At 37.4% G+C, this 12461-nt stretch overlaps 1 protein-coding gene across 1 annotated transcript in view; it reads left to right on the forward strand.

Annotated features, from left to right (window-relative positions):
• USP7 (ubiquitin specific peptidase 7) overlaps positions 1-12461 on the forward strand; it is a 72910-nt gene that overhangs the window by 34427 nt on the left and 26022 nt on the right. The window contains exons 3-7 of the mRNA XM_074158620.1: positions 2820-3018; positions 4462-4600; positions 5315-5403; positions 6101-6209; positions 11799-11929. Of these exons, the coding sequence (XP_074014721.1) occupies positions 2820-3018; positions 4462-4600; positions 5315-5403; positions 6101-6209; positions 11799-11929 (667 nt within the window). The remainder of the gene's footprint in view (positions 1-2819; positions 3019-4461; positions 4601-5314; positions 5404-6100; positions 6210-11798; positions 11930-12461) is intronic.

The raw sequence follows: 12461 nt of genomic DNA on the forward strand, positions 1-12461 counted from the left end.
ATCAGTCTTAGCCATATGCTAGTATTGCGTGCTGTATTTGGATCATTATTAAAATATTCATAGAATATTCAGCCAGTTTCTCTATTAATAATTCAGGTTCAGAATATTTTAATAACCTCAGTGTACTTTAAAGGTAGCAGCATTTACTAAGAGAATAAAGAAATCTGCTTTTCTCAAAGGTATAAAGGCTTAAATATGTACTTCAGTCTTAAAATGGACCATGTTCTGTATTTGGATCTTTGGTTTGAAGGATCTTTGTCGTATCAAGGTGCTAAATGTGACATTCATCTCATCAGTGAAAAAATCTTTTCCACATAGCAAATATAATCCGTTGCATGTAAATTCACCGAGTGTTGTCAGCTGGGTCTGTTCTTTTTACCTTGTGTTCAGGATCAGGTGTCAAATTTGTAGTTCAGGGATTTATAGTCTTACTTGTCAGTCACTATGAGATTATCCTGCTGCCAATTGTAGTCTTTTATTGGGAACTGACTAACATGTTTGTGATGGTGAAAAAAAAAAAGTTGTTTTTTTTTATTTATGTTCTCAGAATTCTTATCACACTTATTTAAACTTCATTTTTAAATATAATTCATGTTTTAATCGATTACACTTGCAAAAAATATGGGCTTTCTGGAAGGAAAGAAAGGTTTTTATTTCGGGGGGTTGTGTTTTGTATTTTTAAAGAAACTTCTATTTTAAAGTTGACCTTTGTTATGAGGCTGCATTTTTGTGGAGTAGTTACTAGTATTTGCTCAAATATTTAACTGAGAAGAGCACCCTTCCCTGGTGAGCTCTCATGCTCAGGCTTTCCTGAAAAGAAATCAAGAAATACAGGCAAACTTTCTCTGAAGCATCTGCAGATGCTGCGTGGGCTGCCTCTTTTAGCTGACGCCGTGGCAGCGCTGCTGCATCCTCGTACTGAAGTGCTCTGAAAGCTGCATCAAAGGAGGCAGAAAGCAAACTTGGTCGGCTCATCTTTCGGAAGCTTAGACTAAGGCCAAAAGTACTCATCTTGATGGTGAATAGGGAGGCGTTCTCGAGCTGGTTTGAGATACGTGTGATGCCAGACTGATTTCTAAATTCTTAACTGTGTTAGGGGTGGTTTTGATGCTGCCTGCGAATCGAGTTTGAGAGCGTACAGCTCCTCCGGCTGCTGGTTGTAGAAGACCAGCTCTCTACCCTGTCAACGGGCAGTGAGCCGGTAAAATGGTTAGGGAACAGTTTTAAAGTCGGTGCTAGACTGCTGGTTGGCTATACTTACACGTAGGGAAAAAGAGGAGAAAATCATCCTTTGAACTCTTCCGTTACTGAGGAAGCTGGCAGCACAGCATAAGGCGAAGGTCACTGCAGGTGTAGAGGAGAGAGGAAGCTGGTTTCTGCTGTAATACTGTTACATTCAAGAAATAATTGGGAATGTTAGGGCTGTCAGGCCATAGATGAATAAGATCAACCGTGTTGCCAAGATCGAGATCAGAATTAGGACATCTGTTTGAAAAGAAAACCCTTTTGCAAGGGAGAAGAATGAAATCTGTCAAAGCTGTGGCAATTATGGATGAAACTTGTTAATTTTCTATACTGAAGTGTATAATCTTTACATCATTGCATGTTGTAATAAGGAGTGTTTAATTTTTTAAGTAAAGTGGTAACCAAGGCTCACCTGTTCTTTAAAAAAATATCATTCAGCGCTGTCTCTGGTGCGATGTGAAGCTTTTTGAGTGAATGACTACTTTGCCTGTACAGAAGCAATACATTTGTTGTATACTGTGCGCCTTGTCACATAATTTGATGATCTGATTTCTGGCTTGGTGTCGTTGTACCTCGGTGCTTTTGGCTTTGGGTGCACCCATGACTTGCCTGCTTCATTCTGCACAGCCCGCGGGCGGCGTGAGAGCAGCCTCCTCACGCCTTACACGGGTGTTATGTTGGAACCAGAGGAAAGGAGGGGAGCGTCTTGTGCATACTCCATACTTCATCCCTGGCCTGTAAAATAATTGGGATAAGTTGCAGGTTTTTCCTCCCCATGTGTGATATGAGGCACGTCACATTAGATAGAGCCTTGCTGAAGCTGTTGCAGTCTCCAGCACCCTCTTAGAGCTGTGTACAACAGAAGCAGAACAGATTGTGGTATATGAAGAACTGGGGATGTGGGAAGAAGGCAAAATTAGTTTATTGTGTGTGTCAAAATAAGCTATTGAAAAAAAGCAGTCTCATTTAACTTTGTTCCAGACCACTAAAAATCTCTAAAATTTTCACATACCGCAAAGAATACAGGACCCTACTCTTGAGCTATTCTGCAGCAAACTGGGATGAGATTTAAAAAAAAACAAAACCCACCAGCCAACCATGAGGTTCATCTGTTTTGAATAGATACTGTTGCAAGCAGGAAACAAGTAAATGGTGACTTGGTATCAATAGGGCAGTTGAACAGATTGTGAAAATCCGTTGCACATCTTGGTTCCTGCAGGCAGCTAACTTAAACTGGGCTCTGAAGATACTACACAGCAAGAAGAGTTCGAGTGGGCTGTGATTTGCGTTGTAAAGCATTTGATGTCTCTGTCTTGCTGTACCCACTGCTTTAGAGGAAACGAGTGGTAGCAAATTCTAGTGCTAAAGAATTTCTTAAGAAAATAGTGTACAAAAGGAATGCGTCTTTCAGTGCTTGGTTTTTCTGAATGGTGTTTTTCAAAATTAAAAAGTTTTTTGGTTGCTTCCAATATCCCACTGCATAAAACATGCTCACGTTGCATGTATTTTGAAAGTGACATTTTGGAGTGAAGAACATCAGGTTTTTCAAATAATTCTCTGTGTGTGTGTTACAGATACAAGTTGGCGATCAGAAGCAACATTTCAGTTTACAGTCGAACGCTTCAACAGATTGAGCGAGTCAGTTCTCAGTCCTCCCTGCTTTGTACGAAATTTGCCATGGAAGATCATGGTTATGCCACGACTCTACCCAGACAGACCACACCAAAAAAGCGTAGGATTCTTCCTTCAATGCAACGCTGAATCTGATTCCACGTAAGACCCTATTAATTGTTGTACAATTCTTCATTTGATACTAGTTAATCTGTATTGCAAAGAGTACAAACATCTAAAAAATTAGTTTTCCTGGCTTTCTGCAAGAGGAAAGAATTCTGGCAAGGGTTTGAGTCCCCTTTTCCCCCCACCTTTCTAAATCCCAAAGCACAAGAGCAATCCTCTCTTTAGGAGGAGCTAAAAGTAGCTTTGTAGCTACAGGTTTGAGGTAGAATTTAGATATATTTCTGTTTCATTGCTGGGGAGGAGTCTTTGACTAACAGTTTTCTTGGCATGGGAAAAGTTCCGGGTTTATTTGAAACTGAAGTGCTACTGGAGCTTCTTTAACCCTGCTGAGCTGTAAATCCTGCCTGTAAAGCATGTGAGCAGGTAACTGCTGGCAACTGAGGCAGAGCAGTGTATGAGGTAGTCGTGTCCTTAAATGGAGTTGATCGCTCATCAGGTGAGAGATAAACATGTGCGTGTTCTGGGAGTCCTGCGTGCAAATCAGAATTGGCTATCTTTGACCACTTTTGTAAATAATAGGGAAATTTAAAAAGATAAATACAAATTTCTGGGGCGTTGCTGCAGCTTATCCAGCCGCAGTGCAGACCCCTCATAGGTATCCTTTCCAGTAGAGTAAATGCTGTTCTTGCACCAAATCTGACACAACTTTTAGTTCAGTCTGAATAATAAGTTGTTTTTTTCCATCATTTTTGTAATCTAAAAGGTGAGTGCTCAGTGCAGGAGGTAAAGAAGGAAGTTTTAAGGGTATTAACTAGTCACAGGAGAAGCCATTCACACACAAGTAGTCACAGAAAAAGGATAACGTGATCTTCAAAAGTGTCAACCAAGGTGCAGCTGGTGGAGCTAAGCAAGCAGTAACGTCACTGCATGAGGCCGTGACAAGACCGTGTCTGAACTGAGATTCAGTCCCATTGTCTTGTGCAAGTGGGATGAATTTGAACAGGAATGGTCAGAAAGAAATGCTGCTGAGAAAATCAGAGTATTTGGGGAGTTTATCCTGTGGGAGGGAGGGTAGAACTGCCTCCTCCTTTCCTTAGCCAAAGGCTGAGTTACCACACTCTACAGACACCAAGACTGCTTGGAGTTGGCCTAGCTATCTGCGCTGAAATAGCTCACCGGAGAGAGCAGTTGACTTTTTAAACCAGTATTACCTGCAATTGCCCCATGGTACATTCCTAACAACACTGTTGCCCTAAGAAAACCTCTATTCCAGCTTCAGATTCATAATGTGGCTTCAGAAAGCCCCAGGGATTCATGCCCTCAGTAACAATTAACCAAATCTTAACATCAAATAAGGAAAAGAAAAAACATCCTATACGTGAAAGTAATATACCAAAAATATCTAAGAAAGAATTAATTTTAATGACTATAAAAAGCTTGGTTTTGAATGAGCTTCAAATGTTTCTTCTGCATTTATAGGTCATGGTCTTGTCATGCACAAGCAGTTCTTAAGATCATAAACTACAAGGATGATGAAAAATCATTCAGTCGTCGTATTAGTCACTTGTTTTTTCATAAGGAAAATGACTGGGGCTTCTCCAACTTCATGGCCTGGAGTGTAAGTAATTGGACATGTCTTAATCTATTACTAGATAGGAGCAGTTTTGAACACTGAGATACCTATAGAAAAGGGTTTGTTTTTTTTTTTTTTTCCTTCCCAAGCTGCTGGCTTTTTTATCTGTCATTGCTGAAGATTCTTTTCCAATTTCTTAATAAATTCCTGTTCAGATTGCTTTGGTTTATGTTGTGATTTAAATACTCCCTCATTACTATTTTCTGCATATCTGAATGCTTGTTTTTTGTTTTCACTACGTGATAGTCAATGTCGTTCTGAAGTAATGTAGATTTTTCTTGCATTTCCATGTATTGTCTATGTGTACAGATATTTAATGTCCTAATAATAACACTGAGGCTTTTCTTTAATTGAAACAGCTTTTAAGCATTTTCAGTAGTCAGGCCCTTTATTTTTCATCTGGCTGGAGTATTGTCCAGAAGAAATAGAGCCTTTGATTATCAACTCTTATTATCCACATAAAATGGGAAAAGTGCTGCAAAATCTTAAAAGCCAGGAATGAGTTTCCTGTGTCGAGATACTAAAAAAAAATATTAAAGTGTATTAAGCTGAAAACCAGCTTTGTTGGTGTCCTTCAATTTTTCTTCTTCAGTTTATTATTACTGATGGCTCAGGCTTGGAAATCAAGTGATGTCTAACTGGATACAGTCATGTTGCAAGATGCAGTTTTCATGTTCGTGTGTTGTTCCTGTTTCACAGGAAGTTACTGATCCTGAAAAAGGCTTTATAGAAGAGGACAAAGTTACTTTTGAAGTCTATGTTCAAGCAGATGCTCCACATGGAGTAGCGTAAGTATCTTTGTTTAACAATAGAATTCTAATATTTTTTTATGTTGCTTGAGATTGTTCAAGTATTTTGTGTTGTTAATATTTGTAGCTGTCATTAGAGATTCTCACTTTATCACCTTTAATTGATGAATTCTCACACAGCAATGTTTTTCAGTGGTCACGTAAAGATTTTTGTATAGGTTACATTTCCATTTGCATTAGTCAGCATAATTTGTGGAACTTTAGCTTCTGTATGAATTGATTTGTGATTTAATACCTCTGCAAATCTAGCTTCAATGTTTCTGATCTTACAGCTGGTAAGGGTTTCAGATGCAGGCAGGTGGCTCTGCTGTCGAACTTCCCTTAGTTTACTGTTGTTTTAAAACTGCTTCATCTGAGTCATTCTGCTTCATGTCACTTTTAAACAAATGCAGACTTGGCCTTAAAAGTAGAGTTCTGGGTTCCAGTAACGCTTCTATAGTAAACAATTTTTCTGCCATATAGAATATCTTTAAAAAAAACCCCAAACTAACAAAATTACACAGCATTTAATTGCAAAGACTGTTGTTACTGGCAGGTAGTGGTGAATGTAGCCTTTTATTTGAACCTTAATAATGAAGGGCAGCTGATATCTACAAGCAGTACTACCTTAGAACAAATCCTCCTTATTTTAATTAATACAAAGCTATCTTGTTTTTAACTACTAACTCTTTTCTAGGTGGGATTCAAAGAAGCACACAGGATATGTTGGCTTAAAGAACCAGGGAGCAACTTGTTACATGAACAGTTTGTTACAGACATTATTTTTCACAAATCAACTACGAAAGGTAATTATTATGTGAAAGAAAATGGAATTGCTAATTGAAATATCCAATATGTTCTATTTATAAATGCTTCAAAACAGAGCTGTCCATTCCTTTTGCCTCCTTTGTCTTCTCAGAGAAGTTATGACTTATGTGGTGATGCACGTCTTACTTGAGGGTGCGTTCAGGAAGCTTCCTTCTGTAGTTTGTTGAACGTAGGCTCTTGGTTTTTGTGAAAGCGCACAGAGTACCTGGTGAAGATCTGAGCCTAAGGGCTGTTTCCTAGACTGTCTTACGTGTTAATGTTGCTCTGAATTGTTGGAGTTAAAAAAGATGATGACTGTGCATCTTGCAGATGAGAGACAGAAGTAACTTTCCTTTCTTGAAATAGCTAAAATAGAGAAGTCAATTATGACTTCTCAGCCATAAACAGGGTACAAAGATAAACATGTATGACCTTTGTAGTTAATTTGTTTTGTCTTTTAATTTATATTATGCAGTTGAATTTTCTGTTATTATGGTTAGTATCTTTGTAGTTATGGAAAGCATTAAAATTTCGGTAGTTTAAATGACTTCATTTTATATTTGTTTCATTCATATGTTTTTTATTTACTGTAGATGCTATTTCCTTGTGGAAGGAAGGATTGCTTTAAATATTAGCTTAATAAATATCTTATCCAAACCCAGGATGAAATATACTAGATAATGTAGTGTTTTAAAACAGTGCAATAGCCTTAATGGGATAAAAACATAAGTGCCGACTTGATATTGGAGGTGGCTCTCTGGAAAAGCGGATATACTTGGGAAAAAATGTGACTTGGCACCATTTAGTTTATTTGGAGTGCCCTGTTGAGCCCAATTCGTCATTCTGCACATTCCTGTGCTTATTGTGTATCTCTTAGTGAAAATGAACTGTTTTGGCTTCTGCTTTCTCTTGTGTATACTATTTGTTACCTTTCCATTAAGCTTTCTTTTCTTGAAAAATTTCCCTTTTTTAATGTACCTACTTTCCACTGTCGATTTTCAACCATCTTATCGTTATTTATATCACTGTGGCCTGTAAGTGTCCCAGTTGGGATTTCTTTTTTCTCATTTGCAATGTGCTGCTTACTCTGAAGCACTGCAAAAAATAGCGCATCAAGCTCCATAGACTGTAACTGAGATCTTACCAATGCCATGTACAAGAAATACATTCTTGACTTGTTTTACACGATGCACCTGTTTCTTTTTTGCAAGAGGTATAATTTACCCATTCAGTTTATCATTCATTATAATGCCTGTTCTTTTTGCTCAGTGCTCATAATGTTTGTGTTTTTTTTTTTTTTTGGACAACTTCATGTTGCTCTTGAAAGAAAAATGTCTTTTTATAATAGCTACATCTAATCCAATTGAGTAGTTCCTTTCAAGACTGTCTTGTAGTCAGGAAATCAATATGTACCATGAAGTAATCTTGTTCTGTGAAGAAAAAATTCTTTTTGTGGTACAGATTTTTTTTTTTTCCAACTGAACTGATCTTTTCAGGCATTCCCCTGCACTTCTCCCCCAGCTCCCAGGTAAATACCAGTTTTTAGGGAGTGTTAGTACCTCGATAGTGACCATATGAGACAGCTTGATTTACTAGCTGGTAACTCCAGCTTCCTTTATGGAAATGTTACAGGACATCAGCTGAAATGCCCAGTTCTCTACTCATTCTTCAGGTTTTCAGAGCCACTATAAACAGAACGGGCTACAGCAGTAGTTTTAGACAGTTTTAATACTCTCTTGCCATTATTACAGATAAGGAAGAATCAGTAGTTGTCTCATCTTAAAAAGTGAATTTCTACATCATTTTGTTTTCACTCTGAGAGAACTTTTTCCTCTTAAAACTGAGTAAAATAAAATGTGTAGTATCCTCAGTTTGTTTATCACCAATTCCATTATTTCTGTTAATCCACCTTACTTAGAAATAATGAATTCAATTGCTGTTACTTAGAGCTTTGTTAACAGAGAAGTTGCTGTCAAGAGTAGAGCTGGGAAAGCAATGAACAGCAGTAAAGACAAGCAGGTACCTATGGAGAGTCGGAGTCTGGTGAAGCGTGGGTGAGGATTGATGGAGAGATCCTTTCTTCCATGCTTTGTTTCCAGACAACAGATGGGAGGTTCTTGGGTATTTAAAATTATACCTCCCCTTACTAGCAACCAGGTGGCTTCAGTGGTAGGGAATAAAGCAAAGGAACTTCCTCTGCAGAGCATATCTCCTTTGTCTGTGTGTGCTAAATGCATGCTTAAATATAGTCCACCCAGGCAAGAGATGGTGGTAATTTCCCAGATAGGTCTGGGTTTGATCTTGGACCACATCACATGAGTCTTCCTGTGTCTGTCATCAGTGCCTCCAGCCAGACAGTAATTGAGGGGCTGCATCCAGTCCATTTCAAAACTCTTTGACGGTTCCCTTGAAAAATTCCTACAATTCAAGAAAACACTGCAGAATGTTTATACAACTACGCTAAAATCATCAATACCAGTCCAGTACGTTTCTCCCTCATGGCGGCTGTCCTCAATTTATTGAATATATTGTACCTGACTTTGGAATTTCATACACAGTATTTTCTTCCCTTCTTCAAGTAATTGTCTTGACTTTAAACACTGTGTTTGAGCTTATCTGGAGCATTCTTTTACTGTGTGAACATTAGATTTTTCTCATGTCTCTGTGTCTGTTGCTTATAGCCATTGCCTATACATGTCCCCGTCATTCTTCTGTGTTTGTTTCCTGAGGGAACTTCTCGGGTGTTAAATTAGAGATTCTGCTTTTTTCAAATGGATCAAAATGCCTTCCTCCTTGATCTTGAGGTGAAGCTTTCAGAGTTTGGAGGGTAAGGCATAAAAAAAGGGTTTGTAAAGGATTGTATTTTGAAAAGTGTTTTGTTTTAGCTTGGAGAAACATTTAAGGTGTGAGAAATGGGCTTTGATACTAATATATATGAACAGAAGGAAGAAACAAAGGAAGGCTGTGTTGTTAAGTGTTTTGTTTGTAGTAACACATTTAGAATTTCAGAAGAAAAGGCGGCTGGAATGTAGCAATTATAAATAAATTGCAAATGATTATTTTAATATTACTTGAGAGATACAGGAAAGGAGTTAATTGTCCAGATGGTATATGAGGAAACCAAAAAGGGACTAAATGCAAAGGATCTGATTTTGTTTAATTATCAAGATATTCTGAACTCCCATTTATACCTTTTGATGGAACAGTCAACCACTAGGTTGACTTTTAGCCTGCTGTAATACCATCTTGGTTTGTTTTGAAGAATATTTATCATTTTAATATTTATTTTATGAAAATGTGTCAGCACTGGCTATATTTGAATTTTTTCATTGCTTGATTTTCATATCTTATTTCTATCAGTTTAAATATAGCAAGTAACTTACTAGAGATTTGTTTGTCTAAAAGCCTTTATAAGATGCCAGAAACAATAAATAGGGGCTAATTAGAGATATTTGGAAGATTTGAGACTTGGTCTTTGGCTATTTCCTGTTTCTGCCTTTAGCCAGTGAAGACCAGCTCACAAAAGGGACAGAGAGAGGTTAAGTTAACTGTGCAAGATGCTGACTTGTTTTGATGTTTATGTTTTAAAGCAAAAAGTAACTTTTGCTTGTAAAATCAAAGGTGTAATCTTAGCTACTTATATTTGGAGTTTGCCCAGATCAGCATCGTTGACTGTAATTCTGCATCTGGATAATAATTGGTCTAGCTTTACAGTAGCATGTGTGGAGAGGTTGTGGGGTCTCCATTCCTGGATACGCTCAGAACTATTAAACTGTTAAATTTTGGAAATTAAAAGATAATGTCATGTGAATCACAGAATCACAGAGGTTGGAAGGGACCTTTTAAGATCATCTAGTCCAACCAATGAAAAAAAAAAAAAAAAAAAAAAAAACAACAAAAAAAAACCACCACACACACACCACCACACCACCCAACACTAATCCATATTCCCAAGCACTATGTCAACTCCTCTCTTGAATACCTCCAGGGATGGTGCCTCAACCACCTCCCTGGGCAGCCCATTCCAATGCCTGACAACCCTTTCAGTAAAGAAATATTTCCTAATATCTAACCTGAACTTCCCCTGAGGCAACTTGAGGCCATGAACTATCATATTGCTTTATAGTTGCACAATTAACCAATGTTTTTGTGTCTGAATGTAAGGGACTTGCTTTCTTTATGAAACTGTTTGATATTTCAGTAAAATCATTTCTTTCCTGTCATATTATTACTGTAGCTATTCTGCTGAGAGTTTCTTACTATATTATTCTTCTAAGTATTTGTGTTGCTCTACTTTTGAAAAAATTTGTGGATGTTCAGAATTGGAATAGGAAACTGGCCTGCCAACTTAACAACTTCTTTTGCCTTTTTTTCTTTCTTCCTTTCTTTTTCATCATTCCCTTGTGTTCTTTTTATATCAGCTTTGTCTTAATCTAATGTCTGTCTCATCTGGTTCCCATCACCTCTGTGCTGCTTTCATATAAAAACAAATGTGTTTCCTCAACAATTCATCTATATGCTGGAAGAACTAACCTTGCTCTGTGTATAAGGAACCGAAGAACAGGATCCATCAGAGGTGCTGGACACCTCTGAAATCTAGGATGGCGCAGGAAGCGAGTGAAAATTACTGAGAACCAGTTCAGTGCTTCGTTTGCAGAAATGTATAGTTTCCTGTTGTTTCACAAGCAAAAATTCTTCTGTTTCTTAACAGGTTATTTTCTCGTATGCTACTTAATATTGGAGTCTTTATTTTCTCCTTCCAGAGCTATCTGTGTTTTCTTTCTATATTCATGCTTTCTAAATGAGCATCTCTCTGTAAATACCTTTTCTTTGCTGTTACTTTTCCCTAGATATATTAGCGTACGCTTTTTAAACAGTAAATCTCCCTTCAGTGCCTATTGAACTCTCCTAATCCCTGTTTGGTCTATTTCTGTAATTTCTTTATTGTCAGTCCTTCCCAGATCAGTATAATCAGTGAAGGAATTGTTAAGTTGTTTATTTGCTGGACAGTGATGACATTAAGTAGGAATGAATGTATCGGGGAATCTCAAAGCTTCCTCTGACATCCTTCTCCTCTGCGTGGACCATTTCTGTTTTCGTTTGCTTGTTGTCCGTTATGGTTTCATGTGGCTGTGGTTTTTGTTTTCTGGCTTTGTTCCCCTCTGTAGGTGACGATATTCACAGATAGCCAAGCTGTGGCACAAACCTGAAGTTATTTTCAAAAGCCTGTAGTATTGATCAGCGTATCTGGTCCTGCTGTGACCATTGTGTAGGCATACCAGGTGTGATAAGTTGTTTGAAGGTGTTGAATGCTTTAGTGCATTTACTTTTCTAGGGTGGAATAAGGGAACTATTTAGAAAAAACTGTGAATGGAATCTGCTGTTCACATCTTTCTAACCACTGTGTTCTAAGAAGAGTCACTGCAGACAGTGTTTTTACATTACACTACGAGATTTCTTTCAGACTTTTTTGGAGTGATGATTAAATGGAGTTATATGAAGGAAGTCACTGAAGAGGAAAGAATGCATTAAACAATATGAGCATTAAACTTTTCCTTAGATACTAATTGGACTAAATGCTTTTCCAGGCTGTGTACATGATGCCCACAGAAGGAGATGATTCATCCAAAAGTGTTCCTTTAGCATTGCAAAGAGTATTTTATGAGCTGCAACATAGTGACAAACCAGTTGGAACTAAAAAGTTAACAAAATCTTTTGGGTAAGTTTCAGAAATTTAGACTATTTATTGGGCTATTACGGGCTTTGTAAAGCTTTTCTTTAAAAAGATTTTACTTAAAAAGGGTATTTTTAGAGTGGTGCAGAGAATTGTTAATATAGCATTGTGTTAATTGCTAACTTTGTTTCGTTTACTTGGATGGGTTTTTATCTATAGTCAGTACTAAAGACAGCTGATCCAAGAGTCAGATTTTTTGGGGGAGGGGAGTGGTACACAGTGAAACAGAGCTGTTAGTTACAGGGCTATAATCTACCTGTTACCTGAAAATAGCGTGATGCACTTGACTTAAGTAAAATTCAGGATAAAATCTGTTGCTGAAACACTGCAGTTCATGTATTGTTAATGTCTTTTTTTAAAATTTAAATTTGTTTTAAATTTAGAGAAATAGCAGTAATTTACATTTCCATATTGTTAGTTCTGCATTGATGACTGTTGTAACATTTTCTTATGACATATCAAAGATGCATGTATTTTCCCCAATGTACAATATATAGAAGCATTTAATGCTTTATTC

This window comes from Numenius arquata, chromosome 14 (assembly GCF_964106895.1).
Source record: "Numenius arquata chromosome 14, bNumArq3.hap1.1, whole genome shotgun sequence".
In the NCBI taxonomy this organism is placed as follows: domain Eukaryota; kingdom Metazoa; phylum Chordata; class Aves; order Charadriiformes; family Scolopacidae; genus Numenius; species Numenius arquata.